The 25,776-nt window shown below is 36.7% G+C and overlaps 2 protein-coding genes across 2 annotated transcripts; one reads left to right on the top strand and one right to left on the bottom strand.

Moving 5' to 3' along the window:
• The first annotated feature begins 1,834 nt into the window (after positions 1-1,834).
• Positions 1,835-4,559, top strand: LOC104231761 (non-specific lipid transfer protein GPI-anchored 25). Its single transcript, XM_009784813.2, has 4 exons — positions 1,835-2,263; positions 3,439-3,474; positions 3,568-3,654; positions 3,965-4,559. Exons 1-4 carry the CDS (start codon positions 1,897-1,899, stop codon positions 4,114-4,116), a joined length of 642 nt encoding a protein of 213 aa, XP_009783115.1. The 5' UTR covers positions 1,835-1,896; the 3' UTR covers positions 4,117-4,559.
• Positions 4,560-5,857: 1,298 nt separating this feature from the next.
• LOC104231763 (proteasome subunit beta type-2-A) lies at positions 5,858-11,602 on the bottom strand. The gene is made up of 3 exons (XM_009784814.2): positions 11,320-11,602; positions 11,103-11,226; positions 5,858-6,369 (listed from the first exon to the last, which is right to left on the bottom strand). The coding sequence occupies exons 1-3, from the start codon at positions 11,475-11,477 to the stop codon at positions 6,037-6,039; spliced, it is 615 nt and encodes a 204-aa protein (XP_009783116.1). The 5' UTR covers positions 11,478-11,602; the 3' UTR covers positions 5,858-6,036.
• Between the last annotated feature and the right edge of the window lie 14,174 nt (positions 11,603-25,776).

Consider the following 25,776-nt stretch of genomic DNA (forward strand, 5'->3'; position numbering starts at 1 on the left):
CGGGTTAACAGAATTCCTTACCCGGATTTCTGGTTCGCAGGCTACAATACAGAGTCAATCTTTTCCTCGATTTGGGATTCGAACCGGTGACTTGGGACACCATAAATTATCCCAAGTGGCGACTCTGAATCTTTAAATAAACGAATCCCGTTTCGATTGTCCTTTAATTGGAAAAACTCCCTTATACACTCCTTCTCGGATGTGTAGTAAAAAGGAGGTGTGACAAGCTTCATTTTGTAAATCTTAGCTAAGGTGAGCTGATGTGGCAGTTAGTTGGAAGATTCCGGAAATTAGTTAGAAGCAGTTAGGAAGTTAATTGTTGTTAAAAGTTAGTTATATGAGCGGAAAAGAGAAAGCATCAAATTAGTTGTATATAAAGATCTCATTGTGCACATTTGGATCTCATTCATGAAATAACATTCTTCTTCTTCTCTAAATTGTTCTTCTCTTAGCTAACATCTCGGTTGATACCCTGATCTAGCCTAATTGTTCTTCGAAATTCTTCATTTCTTAGAACTGTCGACACTCGATTGCACTGTGTGCATCATATATATTGGGTTAATTATTTAAATTTAAGTAAGTTGATTTAAATAAAAATCCAATATTATTGTGCCAGCCTATTTAGATGGATATTATTGTGCTAGCTTATTTAGATGGTTTTCTTCTAACTAGGTCGACCTATAAAGACTAAGCCCATGGCCCATAAGCCTTTTTTAGAGGCTACTCGACCCCTACAACTATATAAAGGGGTCACTTCTCTCATTTGAGAAGAAGAAAAGTGGAGACTACGATTATTACAATATTTTTCAATCCCGCTTAATTTCTTGATACGAATTTTATTGTTTACAATTGCTACACACGATAATTGTATGCCAATGTATAAGGAGATGATGGAATTTTTAATTAAGGAGCTAGAAAATGAAATAGAATGTGATTGTGAAACATGAGTGAGACCACAAAAAAATGTGCTAGTTGGTACGACGATATAAGTAGGCCAAAAAGGCAAAGCTACACATTAGCACCAAAGATGGATCGTAAGTTTGATATGATAGCTCAAAGAGAATGAATGCTCTTATGTTTACTAGCTACATGAGTTTTTGCATCTATCTCTACACGCTATATGTACTTGGATCATTACCAACTGCAACGTGCAATTTTCCATAATTTTCATCCCAAGGGAACATAAACAAGAGGAATTGGCTAAGACGTAAGCTCTCTCTACCTATAACGATTAGTCACATAAGGATAAGAAGGGGCCCTATTTTCTATCAAAAACATTTTAGAGAAATAAAATTCTCAAAAGTTTCAACGGAACATAATAACGAAATCTTTCTATAAATAGTAGTTAAAGTCTAAATATGAATTTGGTCAAAGTTCATTACATCCTTTCAAAATACAAATCTAAGCAAAAGCTTTTGGAATGCAGGGAATAAATAGAAGGTAAAAACTTATCCATGGCACCAAATCATACTAATTTATATTGATTAAATGATAAATTGAAATAAAAATATGGACAATTAACTAGAGTTTAGGATAATAGTATAGGTAAAGTTATGTACCATATATTCATAGGATTGATATAAACATTGTGTGCTAATAGATTAAAAACATGATAACAAAATAAAACAAAGCTAAAAAGAAATACCGGCCTGATACATAAAGAGGACAAAATAAATTAACCATCTAGACCATTTCTGTAAAATCGCGACAAATTAGAGGGTATATCTGTAATAAAGAAAATCTCGTTTCCCGCCATTCGCTACTCTCCTCTTCCATGCACAAAACAGAATACAACTCCAACAAACTTACAGACTCAGTTCAAATCAATCTCCACTAATCTGTTACTCAACAACTCACATACCCGTTTCTCTCTCCTCTCTCTTTTTCTCTAGAACAATGGCCGACGTACTCTTCCTAGTCTCTGTTCTACTACTCGCCGCCGCCGGCAGTACACCTTCGGCACTGCCGTCAACACCACCGCCGTCTTCCGGCTGCGCTGACGAACTAGTGGCATTCTCTCCATGCCTTCCCTTCATTTCCGGCTCCCCGAACAACATCTCCGATTCGCCTCCGGTTCAGTGTTGCGATAACTTCGCGGCAGCGTTTGATGATAATACCGCGATTTGTCTTTGTTACCTCGTTCATAACCCTCAGATCCTTGGATTCCCTATCAATTCAACGAAGCTGATGTCGCTAGCTTCTGTTTGTCCTGTTAAGGAGAAAGAAGGCGAGGAGAATTTATCTCTTGAATCTCTCTGTTCGGGTAATTTTGCTTCCGATTTCACGCTTGTTTACCTACATTTTCTGTGATTGCACATGAATCTTCTAGAAGTATCAAGAACTTTTCGTTATGGACTGATGGTAACATTATACTTGGAAGTAAATGTGTTACTTACTCGAGTCTATAGTTTGAATTAGTTGCTCTGTTTCAAAATGTTTGATGCTTCCGTCTCAGATGTTCAGGCTAATTGTGATTTTAAAAATGTATATTTAATGTTTAATCATTTTCATATGAGGAGAGTTCTAGCTTATGTAATCGTGTAGTTTGTAAATACTTATCTAAACTTTAATTTTAAAAACTGATTCAATTTAGGTCAATTTAGCTCTACAGTTGATCAAAACTGGATAGATGAGATTATGAGAAGTGCCAATATGGGACAGTAGAGAACTATATTACCTATGCTAGAATTTTTGTTGTTTCTTTGAGGGGAAAAAAGGAAAATACTGGTTCTGCTTTTGGCAGCAGTAATTTAATTAAACTTTATAGATTTAGGCGCACTATATATATATTCGATAGAGTTCAGAATGTGCTGCTTACCAACGTAAGCATTTTCCTAATACATGCATTTTAGATTTGGAAGAATTTGCTACATATCTTGTGATGCAGCCGATACAAACGAAGATTTATATAGCATGGAATAATGCATACTGGTAGTATTGATTACTAAGGTAAAATGATAAACCTACGTAGAAAACACATGTTATGTATGCATCATTTGCGAGTAAATATATCCACTTAGTGGATCATGATTCCATAGTTGGATTAACTTGAAATAGTTGTAACTTAGCCATATATGAGTACTCCATCTGCAGCATTACATAGCTAGTTCCAAACTGAGCACTATTCCAGGAACCAATGCCTTAACCAGTTAACCTCTTTCTCTATTGCCCATTTTGTTTGCTAATTTTACACTTGAGTTTCATTCACCACTTACGTTATTCCGGACTCCTTTAGGGGTACATATATGAATTGCAGTATACTTCTAAGAGTTCAGTATATTCATGTTAACCTATTCGACACAAATATGTTAAAGACAAATGACAAATTACATATATAGTTCACTACAAAGAAGATTTTACATTCAAAGATTAGCCATTTCAATTAGTACACAATATCTCGACATAAAAATGCTTACTATTTTTGTTTCCGTGACTCAGGATCAACTATGCTGCCTCCTTTTCGGGCAATAACAGGTAATTTTCCTTTGATCTTTTGCTATTACCAAACTGGTGATGCTACTTATTCACAATATCCTGATCACTTCATTGTGTAAAAATTTCTAGCAGATCACAGGGGTTCAAGTTCGGGTCCAAGGCGTCCTAGCCCTAGCCCTAGCCCAAGTCCTAGGCCTACACCACGCATTCCACACCCAGGTAATCTACACCAATTGGAACTGATATTTATATCTTCTGTTTCTTTTAATGTTTATAACTTTGACATACCAACTGTTCCCTTCAATTTTCATGAATGCCTTGCTACCAAATTTAGGGGCACTACTGTATCTCTAATCACATTCATAAATTGATAAAGCCACAAACTGCATTTCTAGAAGCTTAGATAGAAAACTACGACTACTAGCTTCCAATATGGACGGAAAATGAATGGAAGAATAAAACAGGGGAATGAATTTTGAAGGGGGAAGTTGAGTTTATACTAGAAAAATGAATTATCACTTTATTGCAGGTGATCATGATAACCCTTCACCGCAAGAACCACCAGGACAAGGCAGTTCATCACCACCATCCTCTGTTGTTGATGATAATCCTGCCCCTGCTGCTCAGGCCACACCATCATGTGCATCAACCATAGCCATACGAATACTGAGTTACATATAGGGTTTCTCATTCCAATATTGATTTCCCTGTTTTTCTCTGAATGTGGTGATAATCCTTCTCGTGCTGCCCAGGCCACACCATCATGTGTTTCAATCCTAGCCAAAGGAATTATGATATGGAATTACTATCTCTGTGGTCTCTCTGCCATAATATTCACTCTCCGGTATTTCTCTCGCAAGAACACAACTTAGGTATTACTGTCTGTTTCATGGCTTCATAAACAGACAGGTCAACATATTAATAACTCCTTCTAAAGTGTAAGCATCAGATTGGATTTTGAAAAACACCTATTGTGAGGCTTGGAAGCCCTAGTAGTTTCAATCTGACCTCCAAAAAAACAAAACAGATGTTGCCAGCTTTATCTGTACTGGAGTTATTTCCACTCATTCTGATGCGTAATCTGAGTATTAATCTTGTATTGCAGTTTTCATATACCATTAGTATGTAGTTGACTGGTTTATATGCAATTGCATTAGAATTTTGTGTTCATTATATGTCATCTCAATATATAGTTCACAGGCTTTGTTGGCGTTTTTGCTGGATCAGTGCGATGATCTAATAATGCCTTTATGTATCTACGCTCTCTTAAATGTGCTTTTAGCATATGCTCAATTTAGAAAATACATCAGTTTTGCCAATAAACAACACATATTTTTTCGTTACTTTGCTTTTACTTTGTGCTTTTGTGCACTTAATATTTGTTCTCAGCTAGAGGATTTTATCAAATATCTGCTCATGGACAAATAAGGGAGTTGGACAAGTTAGAATTGCTAATTACTAGTTTGAAGGAAATAATGAAAAAGCTTGTCTTACTAGCTACAGCCATCCATTCTATTAACTTGTATTGCTCTTGTTCGTCCTCTTCCTTTCTTTCAGTTGATCAGTTGGTGTCAACATTTACTGAGCGATAAATTTACATGTCATAAGGACTAGGATTAGATGAAATATGTGTCCGATGCTCTTTCTTTGTTTTTTTTTTCCTAGAGGCGTTAGGGGAGGCCGGAGAAGAAATTGTTAGTGTTTATCCATTTAATATATGAATTATCAAAAGTACTTCTATGTTTACTTTAAGCTCTCTCTTGTTCTTTCTAAATTTGGGGTATAAAAAGGAGATTCCATTAACAATTTTCAAGAAATAACATAAGATGGGTATGTAAACTAGAAATTTTACAGATTACTCAACAAATGACAAACACTTTTATTACTTTGTCCTTTCATTTGTTTCCATTATTCTAGAGGACTTTTTTAGTCTGTCACTAAGTTGGTGTAGGAACTTGGAAACGCTCTCTTTCTTCCAATCAACAAGGCCTTTAAGTTGAAGACAATATACCATCCGCACTCCGAAGTTTGAGAGGGTAAAATGAAGCCCCCCTTTAACATATTCAGAATGCTAAATCTAGCAAGGCTTCTAGACAAAGATGGCCTGATTAGCTCCAAAATGAGCCTCAGAATCTATGCGAAGCAGCTTCCAGCAAACCTACCTCCCAACTGTCTCTTTTAGCATAATAAGTTCTCCCCTGCATTATTCACTTGAAGCTCTTACAGTTCATTTGAAACTTATCCTCCAACACAATCCACATGCTTAATCGAGTCTTTTTAACCAACAGCCTCACTCAAACTAACTCTATTTTGGTCTGAAGACCGACCCCTGTATTACCGCTATTTTCAAACAAATGAAAGAAACGCATGCTAGCATAAAACAAGTGATAGTTGAAACATAAGAAAGTCTCACATCACCAGCTTTCCATCAACATGCAACTTGAAAATAATTAAAACTAAATTCCTTGCTACAACTGGTGTATCAATCAAACAACAAACACTTGTAGCAACAGATATTTTGGCAGTTATAATGACTGAAGTTTTTCCCATCACATAGATTCATATGCTTAAAGAGTAAACATAACAACCAAAAGCAGAGCTTCAAGAGTCGGAAACAGGGGCATCTTTGACAGACTGGCGCCAAGCATATTCCCTAGCTCCATCCTTGTCAACAATTTTAATCACAAAGTTTGGTGGGGCAACCACCAACCTAGATCGGATCTCCATGATGCACTTATCAGCTAAATCGACAGCCTCTTCTACTGTCATGTCCTTCCGGTAGTGCCTATCCATCATGGCGAGAGAGAAATACGAGCCATAACCAAATGCTGCCTTATCCACTTTATGAAGAGTAGCAATATAATCAACGTAATAAAGAGAAGGGCCAGTCTCTTTGTCATAGCCAGCCAGGATAATGTTCACCATGTAAGGATTCTACAAAAACAACATTGCAGTTACCCAATGTGTAGCAGATAACCAATTGCACATCAAAATTCTGAAAACTAGCCCTTGAAAGAATGATGACATTTCAAGGATAAAACAGAGCGGAAGGCTTCTTTCCCCAGCATCCTCTCCATAATAAGTAATCAAAACCAAGGAACTCAAAGTAAATGATAAGGGACAATAAGGGCAAAACTGGCCAAGACACTCTACATTTTGTTTTAAAAAGCTTCAGATGTCAAACAGAAGAGTGTGACACCTTGGTTCCATTGTCATAAATCTGATCATGCTTATAAAGAGAGATGGTAGGAAAGATCAATGATGCACCCATTTAGGTGGACCCTAACAGGTATATAAATCTAATTATTAACACACAGTAGCAACTGAAGAATGCAGCAGAGAATGGATTTATTGGCTTTAGAATTCCACCAGTTCATTACAGTTTCTTAAAAAAGAAAAAAACAAATTATGAGAATCTTGCACATTTTCTTTTATCTACAGCTACACTGCTGCCCAGATTCGGCTTTATTTTGCTTCTCTACTCTGTAACCAAAAGATTAAGTAATATCATTTGTGTGATACTATCAATACTCTTACCATGTAAAGTTAAATCTGAAATCAATCTGTGTGCCAAAAATTCCTTCTAGCTACAGTTCTTGCTGTCTCAGAACATGCCACATAGAAGCTGCCCCTTAAAATATGATTAGTTCTTTCCCTGTGGGGGAAGCCAGGTTCCTTGGTGATAGAGCATGTCAAAACTGTATCTTTGCTACCACCATTCTCCCTTTATCTATCAATTGGTTTTCCACATATCAGACTTCACTATTTGGTATGTAAGATCTCTTCCTAATCAAAACTATGTCTCATAAGCGAGATTGAAGGAGAAATACAAATTAGTATTTCCTAATACGACATTGTTTCCCTTCTCTTTTTTCTTTCTTTCCTTTTCATTTTAGATTCTAACGCAAGACTAGGCTGTATCTTCAAGCAAAGCTCTCTTCTCTAATCGTCTTCTCAATTCAACATAAACTTCAACAACAACGAACCCAGTGTATTTCCATAAATGGGGTCTGGGGGAGGGTAGTGTGAGCGTAGACCTTACCCCTACCTTATAAAGATAGCAATTCAACATAAACTCAGTCATTATTATTTTCATTTTCCCATTAAGTAATTGTATATAATTGAGTTTTAAACAATAGGTGTCTTGGCTTTAAGCATTCTAGAATTTTAACAATAGGGTGTTAATGCATTTAAACAGCTCTTTTTCTTCTCTTCTCTTGAGGTGTTTCATCTATTCCATGGTTTTTGTTATCTTTTTACAGGAAACGCACCTATACTGATCAGTCAAAAACTTGGGGATAAATTGATGAAACTCTAGATAAAGCTGAAGCATTTGAGGACCAAGAATTGTATTTTGTTATCCCCGAGACTTTAAGCAGGAGAAATAGTTTGATTACAATTTTGCTTTCCATAAAGCACTATGTGATCTGTAATGTATCAGAGGAATAGGTACAATGAATTTTCTTGCAACATTTAGCAATGATGATGTCTGTGCTATAAATTGATTCCACTGTCTCCCATGCTAAAGTACCTTTTAATTGCACATATACGTTTTTCTGAATGATGTTCATTTTTTTTTTGAAAGGTTTAAAAAAAATTTGAAAAGGAAATGATGTTCATATGGATATCTACATGATAGTGGCGTGTAATTTGTTAGGGAATGTGGGTTCAAAGATGTCCTAATGAATACGAGTGATTCTTCTCCTGTTAACAGATCCTATTCAAGATTTTCCCCGAACAAGTGATCCAATTCAAGATTTTTAAATGGGTGAATGACTTATCTGCCCACATCTTCCTCATATGCATGCTTCCTCTTAATGGTGGCCAATTCTTAATGACTTCATTTCCAGCTGTAATAACACATTAACCGTAGCCAGTACTCAAGTTGGAGCAAACCCCCTCCCCCTCCTTGTCCAACTTAATTTAGATGGTTGTTCTAAGGTTAATTCAGTTTGAAGTGCCAATGGAGGAACCAGCGCAAGCCGTATGGCAACATATCCTAGGCCTATTTATACTAGTCATAAAAAGAGAGCAAGGTGGTTTCGGTGTAAATGGTTTTGAAGCACGTCACTATTCATTTCATCATACTTCATAACTACAAGATTAACAAGAATACATGGAGGCCATAAAGCTGATTTGCATTAAATGGGAGGCACTTCATTTTACCCGAGTTCTCACTATCCATCAGCACACTTTGTATTTCTGTTCTTTCCCAATTAATCAATTTGTTCAAAAGAAACAATGAAGTTAAGCGAAATCAAATAGGATTTGTGGGGTCTGCCTAAATGCAAACAATTTAAATATTTAGATTCAATCTTTCAGGAGTGCCACGACATATCCTATGGCCTACAGGACTATACCTACCAAAGCGACAAGGCAGATTATATAGAATGCTGCAAGAGTAGCAATGTTAAATGAAAAAGAATATTAGCGCTTACCAAATCCACAAAGAAATGATAAGTTTGATGTGATTCATATAAGATTAGACAAAACTTTTGAGAATTATAAGATTAGGAAAAATTAGACAAGATTTTTAATATTTTATATTATACATAGGAGGTAGGAAAACAGAAATGGGGAGCGGACTACAAGATGGGAATTGAACCCTCACCAACAAGGTGAGAGTTCAGGTAGCCAGCCAGCGGAGCTACTAAAATTCCCCAAATTAGAAAAGATTAAAAATGATTCCCATGCAACAGAGGGTTCAAAGGGCATATACAGAGGATAAAAAGAGAAAAGGTCACTTGAGATAATTTGGTCATGTTTTATGTAAACCTAAAAATGCACCACAGGTGTGATAAATGATGAATGAAGGTGCAAAAAAAGGACCTAAACCTAAAATCATATAAAGGGAAGTTCTCCAAGAGGACCTAAATTTTCTCTACTATCTCTCTAAATCCAATGGATTTATCTAAGAATGAACACAACGTAAGCAAATGATCAGTGTAGATGATCCCAATTAGTTGGATTAAGACTTAATGGTTGATACCTACACTAAATCTCATACTTGCCAGAATCTGTTTAGTTTGCTAAAGGATTTGTATGTCAGTGCAGGAATAAGTGCGAGACCTAGAGAAACTCTAATTTTAGATAACCCTTACTTTGTCTTAAAAGACAAATTACTGAGTATTAAAATAAAGTGGGCCCCAATAGAGCAAAATCAATGTAGAGAATTTATAAGCCACCCTCAATTAGTTAAAAAATTAGTTTGGAACTGAAGTTTAGGTGATTGACCCATCACTATCTTTTAGCAAAAATATATATTGAGCAGACAAACAAGTCTGTGCTTTGAAATCAGGTTAAACGCACAATGATTTTTGCAAACAACCTGTTTTACTTCTACAACCGTGACCTACAAGTCATCAAGGAAGCAACTCTAACATTGCACCAAAACTTGCCCTCTATAGCTTCACTGGTAAATGCACTTATACTACAGCTGAGGAAGAGATATTTATGTTAGGATCAGAAAGGTTCCTCAACGTTGTTTATCATGCAATTATACCCAAACTGACAGATGGGCTACATAGTAGAGGTTATACTAAGTTTTATACAAGGAAGAAAGTTTCTCTACTTCCTGGAACATAAATTTTATCAATTTCCAGATTCTGAAAGGTGCTTTTGTTGTTTAACTTTCTTCCTTTTATTTTTTTTGGGATGATAATTAAACAGTAAGTTATGTAAATCTGAGGGAAAACCTCCAGTTAACATTGTCACCAAAGAAGCTAACACAAGAAGACAGAACTTTCACAAAATTAGGAGTGCAATCAAAGATAACGATCTTCATGGTGAAGCTAATGTATACACAAAATGGAGAGAATTCAACTACATTAAATGACATTAAGTGATGATGTATGATATTTTTACTGCTGCAGACACTTTGAAACACAAGGTTGATAATATGGCAAGACTCAAAAATGCTACAACAGGAAATGGCACAAGAAGTGCCAACCTTGTGCCATTACCAACCGTATGTTATGCCCTGATAAATATGCAGCATGCAACGGCTTAGACACAACAACAGCGACTCACTATTAGACAGAGCAGACAACTACAAGCAGTAGCATATGCCAAACTTGCCAGGACAAACTTACTTTGCTCTCTCAATAACGTTTTCATACATACAAACGTATTAGAAAACCAGAGAAAGATGCTTAATTGTTTCAGCATCTGTTTGAATTTTCAATTTCCCTCTGTCTAGCTTTACAGAACCACAAAATGAAATGGTCCTGAATAGAGAGAAATGGTTTCAAGGATTCACTCCGCTGACCCCAACTACTTTGGAGTAACACTTATTACTTCATTGACAGGGGCGGATCTAGTGAATAAGTTACAGATTCATTTGAACACAGTAGTTTCGGCTTAGACCCTACATATGTGTTACAAAAAATCACTAAATAAGTATAAATAATAGATTTGGAACCCAGTAAATTAGATGAGATGGTGGTAGAACTCCTAATTAAAACTCATAAAGTTCAAATGCTGCATCCGCCTCTGTTGATTGAGTTATAGTTGATTATTGATTTATTAACTGACTGAAACACCAAGCCCTAATTTTGACATTTTGGACTTCTACAAATTTAAAACCCTAGAATTGCACAACAAAACAAAACAGGCCCAAATTCATCATTTAACCACAGTACTAAAACCCTAGATGCTATAAGCAATACCTTTCGTAAGGCTGTAGCAAGCTCGCCTCTTGTAAAATTAGCCGCAGCAGCCGTAGTCAACGGAATACCATTACGGAACTGGTACAACGCCACATTTTTTTGTACATACTCAGTGAACTGAGCTCTGTAATTTCACCCAAAAAACACTCAAAAACTCAACATAAATAAAAAGTTGATGGAAATCGAAAATATGATTATTGAATCTAGGAAATATAACCTGTCGCCGGCTTCACCGCTCGCTCCCATGAGCTTGTGAGAATCGAGGATCATGATTTTATCTTCGTTGGATTTGTGAACCAGTATACTGTGCACCGCGGATGAATCCGCCACCACCAGTGCAAATCCATTGCCCACCATCCCGAACACGCACTCCATCTTCTTCTAGGAAAAAGTTCTGAGGAATTCTCGCACACAAATCTGAGGTTTGGTTTCGAATAAGAGCTTTGAAGGCGTCTGTCTTGGAGAACAAGCAGAGTTTGCTTCAATTTTGAGTTAATTGCACTTTGCTCTATATATCTTATCATTATTATATCAAACTACCTTACACTTTTTGAAATTTAGAATTCTACTACACCAACTTTAATTTATTTTTTGTCCCTTAGCATTGATAAAATTCTAATTATAGTTTTGTGATGTCTGACTAACCACATTTGATCTTTAATATTTGAAATGTGCAATTTTGACCCTTTTACTTGAAAATATTCATTAATTACCTGGATAATTATTCGTTCCATTATTTAGTTACTCATTTCTTACATTGAATTAGTAATGTTACTCCATATTTGAGGGTATTATAGTTCTAAATATTATATATTACCTACATAAAGAGAAAAAAATATACACTTTAACTAGTTGAAAGTTATATATGCTGAGTCCAATATCACAAGGACAAAATACAGAATTTTAAAATAACTAAGGGATCAAAATGCTAATTAATTAAAGAAAAAAACCTTTTGCTTTGACTTTACAGGGGAAAAAAAAAGTGTTATGAAATATTTGTCTAATATCTAGTTTCCTACCCGAAAATACAGAGTTAATAAACACTATTTTTATTTCTATTTTATCAAAATGAACAATTTAGCAGAACTCAATTAATTTTTTTTATGGAAAGAGTAGAACTTCCCTGCAAAAGGAGTGAAAACAATATTAGCCTCAGCAAAATAATGAAGGATTTAGGTAGATCACTACCACTTAGAGCCTATTTGGAGTACTTTTTTTTCTCCAAAAAAGTACATTTTAAAAAATTTAAGCTGTTTGGCTAATATAGGAAAGTACTTTTGGCCAGCAGCAGAAGCAGTTTTTCTGCTTTTGGGAAGAAGCAGAAAATTTTAGCTTCTTCCAAGAAGCAGAAGCAAAAGTAGAAAATTAATTTATTCAAGACAAAACTATCCTCACCGTAAATTTATATTTTTCAAATTATCCCTTACTAATTTAAGTTTCTTATTTTCATTTTTGTTTCTAGTTTTTACCATTCTTTTAAATTAAAGACATTATATATGTGAATCATATTGTAACTTTCCAAGTTCTTTATTGACTTTTCTTGTCTTCGATTTTTCTTTGTGTAATGTCTTGTAACTTTACAAATTATCTTCTTCTATTTTCACACTAAAGCAAATTATCTACATCCTTCTTTGGATATCAATTCTCTTCCTGCAAATAATCATTTATAATTTCTTCTATTACATACTATTAGTTCCTGAATCTTCAAAACAGTCATCAAATCTAATTTGTGAAAATTACGTATAAATTGGTAATAAATTTACAATTGCATCGCATAATCTATCTATATATTATTAAAAGAAGAAGAAAAAACATCCACATTAAGCCAAGTGGCGGCCTCACAATAGGCCACTTGGTAATTTAGGACAAAGTTAGTAAGGTTATGTAATAATTAGTTTCTTTTTGAATTTAAATTTTAAAAAAATTAAATTATATATTATGTGTTGTTAATAATTAGTTACACTTTTTGAATTTGAATTTAAACATACTTAACTATTTTTTATGAATCTTTATATATATATATATATATATATATATATATATATATATATATATATATATATATATATATATATATATTTAAAATTATTATTATTTTACGCTCAATGCCATCTTTCAAGTTTGACACTCAGAATCATCTAGTTACAACAACCATAGCTATACATAATTTCATCCTACGCCATTCTTCTATCGATAAGGAATTCAACTATTATACTAATGAAGATATTACTGCAGAGATTGGGAAAGGAGATGTGCCTTCCGTTATTCCTTTAGAAATGCAAAGGCAAGTCTTAAATATGGAGGCGTTGTGCGATAGAAGTAGAGATGAAATTATTGAGAAATATTATCATATATGAGTAACTTTAATTATTATTTCATTGTGGATTATCAATATATCGTAATTTATGGAATAGACTTCTAATTTATACTGAATGATATATTTTGATTATTCGAATCATGTAACAATAAGTAATTATACTAGATAATATTATATGCTTTGGTATAACTATATATGTAAAATTGATTTAAATCTTTAATATGTTTATACTTTTATGTTTTATATTTTAATTAAATAAAATAAAAAATAATAAAAGTATCTTATGATAAATATTTAAGTTTATTTTTCTCTTTAAAAGGATTGTAAGACTTTTGTACTATCTTTTTGGTAATTTGACACTCAAAAGCACTTCTTAGAAAGATTGGTCAAACACAATTTGTTTACCAAATGTTGCAAAAAGTATTTCTTAAATGAATTGGCCAAACACAAACAATTTTTTTTCAAAAGTACTTTCGAAAAAAGTACTTTTCAAAATAAGCAGATTTTAGTAGCTTGGCTAGACGGGCTCTTAATATAGTTTTTGTCATAGTTTTTGAAGTGATATTCTTTCTTTCAACATTATAGTTTTGTTGAAAAGTCCTAGGTGCGAAAAAGTTATAATCAACACAATATCTCAGGAATTTAACATTCTCAAATTCAGCATCATGATCAAATCTAGTGTAAGCTAATTGACTATCTATTTTTCTTTATAATTTCTTAATGAATGCAACAAATAGTTCATAGTATGTTTTATCTTTAGAGGCAAGAAACAAGGCCCAAGTGAACGTGGAAGTGCCATCAACTATCACAAATATATACCTCTTTCATTCTCTACTTTAAACCCTCATGGGACCACACATTCATATGCAATAGTTCCAAGGATATAGAAACACTTATCATTTTCTTTAATTTGAAGGAGTATTTTCACATGTTTACCTTTTGCACAAGCATCACAAATTTTTTTCTTACTTAATATGAATTTAGGCAAACTAACAACCAAATCTTTTAGAAATTCAACAAAGAGAAACTTACATGTCCTAGCTTTTTGTGCAATAACATTGAATTATATCTAAGTCGTTGTTGTTGTTGTTGTTGTATATCAAGTACACGAGGACATCTTAGTTCAATTTCAGGGGAGGACATAATATCAACTTTATAAACATTCTTATGCATTTTTCCCTTAAGAACCAAGTTGCCAGAATTAAGATTAGTAACCATACATGCACCAGAAGTAAATTCTACCGTGTTCCTTTTATCACACATTTGAGACATACTTAGCAAGTTATATTTTAGACCTTTAACATAGTATATGTTTTTAATTACATTGGAGTGAGACTTACCAATCTTACCTAATAATGCTATCTTCTTTCTTACCATTACTAAATCCCCCACTCCCTCCTTGATAGGCTATCAGTGAGAGAAAATTTCCTCTTATATCTTTATGTATCGAGAGCAAGCACTGTCCACGTCTATATGTTCTTATTTTCCCTCATCTTAACCTGCAAAATAATTTAGCGGTCAGTTAGGAACCCAAACTAGCTTTAATCCCTTTCTTTAAGTAAAAAGATTATCAAATTCTTTTTAGCCTATCCTGGCAACCTTACATTTTTCAATGAGAATTAGGTTTATCAACTTTTTTTTTACAACATATTTCTGAATTGCTTTAAACATAGCAGTGCATGAATCTTTAAAGTGTACGTTATTCCCATAGCGTGTGCACAAATGACTATCACGGATAGAGACATGAGTGATTTTAGAGTTGTAAGCAGTCTTGATCTTGTTATGTCACAATCCCTTAATATTGCTATTGTGTTTTTCATGCAAAGTGATTAATACCTCTGAGGAACTGTTTCACTTTGGAGTTTATTTTCAATTTATGTCTTGTTCAGATTTTTTTGGAGCACCCTATTTTTCTCACATTCAGTAGAGAGATTACATTTAGCCTTTTTCAATATAATCTGTAGATTCTTTTCTGAATCTCGCTAGCATGAAACTTTTCTTTATTAGGTGCATCAAGAAGTATTTTATTCTCATGTTCTAAAACTTATTTTTCATTACCTAGAGTGAGAACCTGGTCTTTTAGATCTTTAACAATACTTTTAAGGTTTTTCTTACTAACTTCTAGGTCATTGTTGTCAAACTTTAGAGTTAAGAGAGGCATACATTTATGAGTTGTTCCTTTTCAGCACAGAGACTATAATATGCATCAATTAAGACCTTAGACAATAAAATTAGTTTCTTTTTATAATAATTATGAATATATTCTTTACTTTCATAAAAGATTACCTTAGATTGTTCATCTTTCACATCAGAAATCTGAGTTGGCCATTAAAGGAAAAGGTCGTCATCATCTGTGTCTAAGTCATCCTTAGACGTCAAAACTGATGCTCAACTTTTTTGTTTTGTTGTTCAAAATAGTCATTTCATTGATTACTTTTCAAATATTTATAATTAAATAGTTATTTATGTAATTTTTATTTAGCTTATAAATATATAATTTGTATTTTTAAAAAAAAAAAAAAATTGGAGTAATAAGTTGATGACAGAAGCTACACCAAAATTATATTTTGATTTTGTAATCCAAACTCTATCATTTCTTTCGTGCAAAGGCGAAAGACTAAATGCTAAATTATTGATCCTACTTAATTCGGATGGGCATTCACCCCAAAATATATACTCAACAGCAACTTTATAGATTGTGTTTAGGGTTATATAGCCAAATTTTATGTGGAAAAATAAGTTAGCTTTTAGAAAATCCATGCATGAGAAGATGACATTTACACTTTTAACCATAACCATTTAGAATTTTAATTATATCCAGCCGTATAAAAAAAAATAAGAATCAATTAATTAAAAGTAATGCAGGTTTTTGTAATGAGTGTGAGTCGATAACTTGAGAATTACTTTTAACATATAGAGTTGATAACTGTTTACCCACAAAACAAATAACAATTGAATTTATATTGTGGTTTTAAGGACACGCGATTTTACTTGGCACAAACTAAGAAAAATGCAAATTGATATTGAAATTAACTGCAAATAGAAATATAGCAAACCAAAAGAAATGTATAGCTTTGATCCTCGAGCTAGGTCGTCTTCGAATCAAACAAATATTTCACTGAGAAATATGAACAGAATAACAGAGTAATGAGAACTTAAGAGAAAGATAGTATATTGCTTTATGTAGCGCCAATATGATATGTTTTACAAATGATCAGACCCCCTTTATATAGTAGGGGAGTCCTACCCTTAATACAATCTTAATTGGTAAGAAATCCCATGATTAGCCGATTAATCGGCCTCTTGATATGTGCCGAGATTATCGCTGTGATCCTTGCCCGATCACGGATATCTTGGCTTTCCAATATTTGGTTCGGCAGGCTTCCCTCGATCTTGCTCGGTCTTTATCCCGCTCGGTCTTGATCTTAGTTGGTCTCGATCTCGATCGGTCTCTGAGTTACGAGCTTGGCTATCTAACTTCGTGTCACGGTCCGATATGATATAGGGTCGAACCCTGGCCGGTCATGCACCGGTCTCGATTAATCATAAAAAGGGGCAAGCCCGATTTTGACCATATACAGATAGTCCCCTCGTCTTTTGGAGAGTAATGACAAGGAACGATTTGAGCCCTCGATCTTCATCTCGATACATCATGACATAAGCATCGTGACGTAAGCAACAAAAGTAACCAAAATGTCTCGTCGATACAGTTTCCCATGCTTTTAATGTGTGCCAGTCGATGGCCGACCACTACCGTATTTTAACCGTCATCTTAAACCTATAAATGTATCTTTCTTCTTTTGCCCAAACTTTATTTTCAAATCTTCTTTGCTCTAATCTTCAAAATCCTTTGCCTTCCTCAAAGCTTTGTATTTTCAGATCTCCAGTGTTTCTTTGCCTGTTTCATCACAAAATACCAAGTGTTTCTTCTCAGTTCCCACCTTCTTCATTCGTAAAAGTAAAATGGCTAAGACTTCAAAAACTGTTCCGCAAAAGGAAACTGTTTCATTGTCACGGTCGACCGGTGAGGAACCGGCGGCGCAGCCATGCCCTGAAGAGTTTTTCCCGGGGGGTGTGTCATCAATTCTAATTTCAAGGTTGAAATAACTTACTCGGTACCGAGCCGATGCGAGCTGGTATCGAGGTATATATATGCTCGATAACCGATAAACTCCTCTCCCAGGTTAAAAAAGATTGCAACTGGGGTAAAAAATATGTGGTGGTGCCTGCTCTAGAATAATCAATCACCACCCACGTGGAAGAGTTCTTAAGTGTTTACACTTACCCCTTCACATTGGGTCCCTTGGATCCGATTATCATAGATTTCTACAAGAAATACGATGTTACCCTCGGTCAGATTCATCCCTCTTTCTGGAGGATAGTGATACTACTTCGTTTCTTCGTAAGTAAAGTCGTCGGGCTTCTTTTCACCCTCGACTACCTCATACGCATGTATAGCCCCTGAAACTATCGAGGAGGACTAATAAAGCTTCCACGTCGGGCCACCAGGGCACCTTTCTCGATCATAGATGAGGAAAAAAATTAGGGTTGGATGGGCCTGTCATACCCCAACCTCGGGAGGCGCGACCGACGCTCAATCAGGTGAACTGACTGAGCAAGCCTTTCTGGACACCTCCTACCCAACTCATTAAGATCAAGGAAACATGATTTTATTTAATTATATAGTAGGAAAGATCGTACATATAACATTGCTAGTTCATTTTATATTACAACTCTTACACCATAGTTAAATTTCCAAAATTTCATACAATTTACAGTTTAGAAGAACAAGAGTTTAGAATTACAACACAGTCCAGTAACCCATCCAACACTCGTACATAACCCACACAAACATCTACGGAGCCTCTAAAGATACAAAAGACAGTTATGATAATGCTGGCAACAAGGCCCCAGCTACACCTTAAAATGCGGTAGTTTATAACAAAAGATACACTGCATGACCCCTGGAAGAAAAGGGGCTCACCAAGACTGCTGAGAGGAGGATGCACCGCTACCTGCAATCGACACTGTCTGCTACGGAACCACCTACATCCATTCAAAGATGTAGCCCCCCTCCACACACAAAAAGGGCGTTAGTACTGTGGAATAGTACTAGTATGTATAACTAAACACCATCTCGTTAGAAAGAACATCAATATAAGAATAAAGTAATCATAAAGATCAACAAAAGCCTTAAACAACACCACATCATCAAATTAAGGAATCATACAACTTTCAAATAATTTCCATAGCTTTAAGTTGGGACATTTAATACTATTACACTATCATCCACAATACCACCGATTTCTTGTGCGGAGTCCGATCACAACCTGATCGGCTATGTTTTCTCATTTGAGACATGTATCTCAATCACAATTTCATTCTCACAATCCGGTTTCAATATCAGCACAGTACCATCATGTGTGCGACATGGCGTCCGATCACGGCCCGATCGGCTAGGCTACCTTACCAAGACATTTTCATATTTCATCAATCATCTCATTTCAGATTTATTTCACATATGTCAATTCATTGGCACTTGGGGCTACAATTTTTACATCATGCTTGGCACTAGGCCACATTTCATAACCCAAGCTCTTTTTCCCCACATTTCACATCATTTTCACTTTCACATTAAACCTTTCAATTCAAGATAATAGGCACATAAAAGAGCAATTATAAGTCGTAAGCATAAAAAGGATTTTACACATTTCGACATAACAATCTCAATTTAAACTCTGCTTGAAGTCTAGGCATTTTAGCACATGTTTCACATTCTTGACACATTCTCAATTGACAAAATAGCATATTGAAAGCATTGAGACATACCTTGCACATATATTCTTGCAACACGATTTCATTTGAAATAGCAACCACTACATCGATCAATTTTCGGAACTTACAACATTTGCATTGACACCAAGGGAATTTAATTTCTAAGAAGAGGGGGTTTTAGCCATACATACCTCAATAGAGCTTTCCTTAAATTCTTACAATAATTTCGGAACCCTTAGCAACTTCGATCTCTTTCACGAACATTACATGTTGAAACTAAAATTAGAGAGATGATCAAGATTCTAGCTCATTTGAACACATTATCAAGCACTAAGTATGCATTATAATTTTAAGCCCTCTTTTTGAAAGATTCTATCCTCCTACACCCCACTCATTACATTTTTAGCTCACAATTTCCCCATACCCTTTTATCATACATGCATGCAAGATAATCAATCCTTATACCCATGAACCCACTTACTACTTATTACATTCTTATAAGATTTCAAAATTTAGAGCTAGGGCACAGATTTTTACATCTTAGAAGAAGGCTTGATAAACTTTACTTGATAATCTTCAAAGATTGGGCAAGGATTGAAGAGTGATTTGGTGAGGATCACTTTCTCCCTCTAAAACTCCTTCTCTCACTCTAAAGGTAGCAGAAAATAGCACAATATGGTCTAATGGGGTGTTTTTAACGGATGAGGTCGGATTTTAAAAGTTCGAAAATAGGAGCCCTGACTCAATCTGCGGTCGCATATGCGACCACATAACTAATATGCGGCCCGCAAAGGGACCGCAAAAGTAGCCCTCAAGGGCTTGAATCTTCTGCCCGGGTATGTGACCAATATGTGTTCATCATACTTGTTCTACGGTCGCATAATGCACCGCCAAACTACCCTTCACAAAAATCCCAAGGAGGTTATGCGACGACTATGTGGCCCACATATCAATTATGCGATCGCATAATTGGCCGCATAGTTGTCCTCAAAATTAGCCAACCTTCTGCCTCACTCTGCGGCAATTATGCGGTCTACATAGCTATTATGCAGCCGCATAATGGGCTACAGAAACACGCTCTTCTGAAAAATATTTTTCCTCAAACTTTTAATGCACAGATCGATCCAAAAATTTCGAACCTTTTATAAATTTCTAACACGTATTCCTAACTTGGCACTATGAGATTTTGAGATTTTGCGTAAAAATTTATGGGGCCTTACAAGGCCGATTTGTTTGAGTGAAGACCTCGAACTTGATCCCAGCCGAAAGTATGCCATTTCCTGAGAAATGGAATATGAGTCATAAGTATAATTTTGTCCTTAATTTCTGTTTATTGTCTTCATTTTTCACCCTTTCTTATTAGTGTTTTACTTGATGCAGTCGTTGCCTGGATGCCGGGTGCGATTCCCCAACTCGAGCACTGGGTTAGGAGCCTAATATCGTAGTCAACACATGTTGAGCACGCATGGCGCGATTTGGCGAAGGGTCAATGGGAGGCTAGTAGTCATGGTAAATTATTCTTCCTGACTTAATAATTTGACCACTGTCCGAATATTTTCCCGAGCTTATGCGTTTCTCTTCTTTTTAAAGTCTCGGGAAGGATGTGATGATGAGGCCCCCATCTGGTGATAACGAAATCCTTCCCCCCACCATCTGTCTCGAAGCCGGTGAGGGAGAAGAAGAGGAAAAAGGCTTCGAATTCCACAAACTTTGAGGGGAAGAAACCCAAAAAGAAAACGGCCCATAAACCCAAGGGGAACATCATCCCTCTAAATTTAGATTCAGTTCACCAGTTAAGGGATAAGGCCGAAAAAGAAGAAGAAGACTCCGGGCTGGTGGCCCGTGTGCGAGCTGGCACCAAGATTCGAGGAACTACTGAGCCGGTAGGAGCTGAAACTACTCTACCTCGACTTGATGAGATTGAGCAGGAAGCCTCACTCGAAGTCCCCAAGCTAGAAAGAGCTGAAGACGCTTCACCTTGGGGTGAGAAGGCTATCGAGAGGCAGTTGATACTAGTGTAGAAACCATGCTCGAGGCTTCCCGAGATGAATGTGGTGCCCCAAAAGATTTACTTGGGGTGATAGATATCGGAGATTCCCCCTCGTTTCCTAGATTCACCGAGTCTTTGATACATGAAGCTCAGGTGGTGGAGACTTGCCACGGGGAAGGGGTCTATGGAGCAGTAGACCCTTTCTAGGGCTATTTTGTTTGAGTGGAAGATTCACCGATCTGGGTGACATGGAGGTACCGATGAAGAGATCGAGTGAGGCATTCTCGAGCTTTAAACTGACCAATCAGTTTCTGACCCCCAGTTTTGATCCCGGGCATAAGCGATCAATTATCATCTCGGTCCTAGAGGATGCTCGAGTTCTTTTTGCCCTCGTAGGGGTGGCTAGCTATCTCTGATGCTTGGTCTCTAAAGAAGATCAAACTAAGATGGATGAGGTGGAAACACCCTTTCTTTTCAACGAAGCCCAATAGGCTCTAAACTGGGTAATCCCAGATTTCATGTCGATGTCAATTTTTGTACTTAGACTTTTCTCCCTTTATATAACTCTTTTTCTATATTTGTAGGCTTCGGTGCTTCATTATGAGGATTTTCTCCGATCTCGAGAGGAACTGAGCCGGTATGAGGTCGAGATCCTAGGGCTTACTAAGGAAAAGGATGCCTTCAAGCTTCTCAGTGAGCAAAGAGAAGCGGAAGTTAAAGGCCTCTGTGCTGAGCTAGAAATGGCTCAGAAAGAACACGCCAAACTGGCCGAACAGATAAAAAAAAATCTTTGAAGTTAATGATGGTGACTCGGGCGTGGTGGCTAATGGTTCGAACCCACAGGTCCAACAAAAACTCGATGTGATCGGGCAACTCTGTGAGGAAGTAGACGTAGTGAAAACTAAGGCCGAAGAAAGGAAGAAGAATATGGATCGCCTTGCCTCAGAAAAGGAGACTGCACAGGCCCAGCTGGCCTCGGCTGAAATCCAACACCGAAGCATGAAAGAGAAAATGTTGGTGCAAGCCAAGAAAATCGAGGAGCTCCAGTCTCAGTTAGGTTCAGCAATTTCTGATCGGGAAAAGCTGGTCAGAAGCTCAAAGCGGCCAAATCAAAAGTCGAAGCGAACAAGGCCAATGCTAATGCAGTGGTGGCTATTTATTGGGCCGATGCCGAAGCTTCTCAGGTCCTAGATAATGAGGTCTCCGAGGTTTCTTAGGTTCGAGAAAATTGGGTCGACGAGCACGCCAAAGGCCAATCTCAAAGGGAGACTCTTGAGGAGATCCATGCTCGGGGCTTCGATCTTACAGCCGAGATCAAGAGCGCTAAGGAGCTCGAAGATAAAGCCAGGGGTTAGATTACCCTAATGACGATGATTCTGAGAGCCTGAGCGGATCCGAAAGTGGAGAGGGCCCCAAGGGGGAAGATGCTGCTCCCGGAGATGACTAGGCTCTTTAGGCTTTTGAGTAGTTTTTGTATTTCTATCGAGGCCGTTTTAGCCTTTTGTAAAGAACTTCCATCGGGCCGTGTTGCCCTTGTAAAAAGATTTTTTTGAATATATAAAACTTTTTCCCTTCCATGGCTTCTAAATGTGTTGTCTTTTTGTTAATTTATGTAAGGGTTAAAGCACCTTAGCATTAAATTATGATGTTGTATTCGAGGGTCCAAGGTTTGAGATGGTAAGGACCGATAATAAGCACTGCCCTCAACCGTTTCTCATCGATAGACCCCAAATGATTATTCAAACTTGAGCTGATGTAGCCCTTAAGCTTAATGATCGAGTGAGAACCTGCTCAAACTCAAAATAATGTAGCCCTTAGGCTTTCTAGTCGAGTGAGAATGATCTCTCGAATTCGAAGTAAAAGAACCCTTAGGCCTTCTAGTCAAGTGAGAATGATCTCTCGAACTCGAAGTAAAAGTAGCCCTTAGGCCTTAGTATTTTTGTTTTCTTTTGTGTCTTTTTTAGGCCATTTGGGTCATTATGAATTTCATATTCAGCCGATCTGGCCTTTGTAAAAAGATCGTTTATATATATATATATATAAAAGGCTTTCTACCCTTTTCGGCTGTCAAATATTTTCCTTTGCTTTATCATTCGTATTTACAAAGGTTGGAATGCCATAGCATGAAAAAGTAACGTAGTGTTCGAGGGTTCAAACAAGACTTTGCCTTTATTGCCTTTTTGTGTCAAGGCATTATTGGGATTCGAAGTTACCAAAGTTTTCTCCCAAAAATATCTCAAGTTTAAGATTCTGTCGAGGGTAGCCTTTTAGAACCAGTTGTGAAAAAAAAAATTCTTTTTTGAAGGATTATTTTTGTTACGGGTTTCGGATGTCTCTGAGCCGTGTTAAATTGGTCGTAGCCTTTTAGTTTGGGATATTCCCATTGGGCTCGTTTTCCCGTTTATTTTATCCAAGCTTGCCCGAGATAACAGTCCCAGAGTAGGGTGGCTATGGCCTTTAGAAACCGAGGAGTTTCCTATTAGGTCTTTTGTCCCCAAAGCCACTAATTCGACCTATTTGAGTTTTATTTTTCTGACGGCAGTCCCCGAGTGTGGAAGTGATTATCCGAACTCTGGTTGTAATTGGCCCTTGAGACCATTTTCTTAAGAGATCGAAAGTATGGGGTCATAAAGTGGAAATTTTTCCAAGACATTAGATAGTTGTAAGGAAAGTACTTCTCTTTATTCTTGTAAAAAATAGTCATACATGGGTACATGTTTTATGTCAAAGCTTGAGCAATCTATGTGGGCATGATTCATTTTGACCATTTGGCCCTTAAAATAAATCCTACCTATTGAGAACCTTTCATTTTGAAATAATTTCCTTGCCAAAACAATTCAATATTCGAGGGTAATCCCCCAAGTATTTGAGCTTGATTGTAGAGAATTCTCGGATACTATAAACACAGTCTTTGATACTGATTCATGATCGGCCTTCAAATCTAAGTTAGCACGATCCATTGTTGCCTCATTAAGAACCTTGCCAAAAAACTCAATTGGGACAAAAACGGTTCAAGGGAAAATGAGTGCAACGCATGCTTTCAGACCTAAAGGTTTTGCGCCGCTCCTTATCGATAACATGCAAGTGTTAGTCAAAAAATAGAAAGAATTGAAAAGGGATCATACCTCAGTAGAATATCGTTTGAAATGAGTTACGTTCCAATTGTTCGGTAGCTATTCTCCATCCATCGTTCCAAGATTATACGATCCTTTCCCTGTGACCTCGAGAATCTGGTACGGCCCTTCCCAGTTCGTACCCAATTTCCCTTCATTTGGATTTCGTGTGTTTAACGTGACCTTCCTCAGTACCAAGTTCCCAACATTAAAATACCGAAGGTTGGACCTTCGATTTTAATAACTTTTGATACGTTGTTTCTGAGCAGCCAATCAAACGAAAGCAGTTTCACAATGTTCATCTAATAGTTTTAGGCTCGTATTCATGGCCTCGATCGATTCCTTCATCGCATATCAAAATTTGATGCTCGGCTCCCCAACTTCGACCGGTATTAAAGTTTCGGTGCCATAAACCAAAGAGGATTGGGTGGCTCCGGTACTGGGCTTCGAAGTTGTGTGATATGCCTAAAGGACTTTAGGCAGGATTTCTTTCCATTTTCCTTTGGCGTCAGTCAACCTTTTCTTGAGGTTTTGTATTAAGGTTTTGTTGGTCGATTCATCTTGCCCATTCCCATTAGGGTGATAAGGTGTTGATAAGATCCTTTTGATCTTAAGGTCTTCAAGAAATTTGGTCACCTTGCTGCCGATACACTGTTTTCCGTTGTCACATGCAATTTCGATGGTATTCCGAATCGACATACGATGTGGTCCCACATGAAGTCGATGACTTCTTTCTCCCTAACTTTCTGGTAGGCCTATACTTCAAACCACTTAGAGAAATAGTTAGTCATGAATAAAATAAATTGAGCCTTACCTGGTGTCGATAGAAGAGGGCCGACGATGTCCATCCCCCACTTCATAAACGGCCATGAGGATAAAACTGAATGCACCAGCTCCCCGGGTTGATGAATCATCAAAGTATGTCTTTGACATTTATCATATTTTTGCACAAACTCCTTTGCATCTTTTTTCCATATCAACCTAGTAATAGTCGGCTCAAATTACATTTCGAACCAGTGATTCGGCGCCTGAGTGGTTCCCGCATGTGCCTTCGTGGACTTCCCTCAGAACATACTTGGCATCTCCCGGTCCAAGAGATATTGATACCGGACCGTCGAATATCCTTCTGTGTAAGGTTCCATCTTCGGACAGGCTAAATTGGGCTGCCTTTGTGCGCAAGGCCCTCGATTCCTTTGGATTCAAGGGAAGTTTTCCATTCTTCAAATATTATATGTATTTGTTTCTCTAATCCCAGGTCAATCTTGTGGAGTTTATCTCGTCGTGGCCTTCTTTGACCACTGACCTCATGAGTTTTATGGCAGCCCCCGAATTTATTTCATTATTTTCGACCGATAACCCTAGGTTTGCGAGAGCATCGGCTTCGCTATGTTGATCTCGAGGCACATATTGCAAAGTACATTCCTTGAATCGGGGTAGAGTTACTTGTAGCTTATCTAGGTATCTTTGCATTCGTTCCTC

Source organism: Nicotiana sylvestris, chromosome 1, assembly GCF_000393655.2.
Source record: "Nicotiana sylvestris chromosome 1, ASM39365v2, whole genome shotgun sequence".
Lineage (NCBI taxonomy): Eukaryota > Viridiplantae > Streptophyta > Magnoliopsida > Solanales > Solanaceae > Nicotiana > Nicotiana sylvestris.

Excerpts from the sequence above, each read along its gene's own strand:
- LOC104231761 (XM_009784813.2), top strand. The coding sequence starts at position 1,897 with ATGGCCGACGTACTCTTCCTAGTCTCTGTTCTACTACTCGCCGCCGCC. Across the intron at positions 2,264-3,438 it reads TCTTGAATCTCTCTGTTCGG|GATCAACTATGCTGCCTCCT; the intron begins GTAATTTTGCTT and ends TCCGTGACTCAG. Across the intron at positions 3,475-3,567 it reads TCCTTTTCGGGCAATAACAG|ATCACAGGGGTTCAAGTTCG; the intron begins GTAATTTTCCTT and ends AATTTCTAGCAG.
- LOC104231763 (XM_009784814.2), bottom strand. The coding sequence starts at position 11,477 with ATGGAGTGCGTGTTCGGGATGGTGGGCAATGGATTTGCACTGGTGGTG. Across the intron at positions 11,227-11,319 it reads AGCGGTGAAGCCGGCGACAG|AGCTCAGTTCACTGAGTATG; the intron begins GTTATATTTCCT and ends GTGAAATTACAG. Across the intron at positions 6,370-11,102 it reads TTGCTACAGCCTTACGAAAG|AATCCTTACATGGTGAACAT; the intron begins GTATTGCTTATA and ends TTGTTTTTGTAG.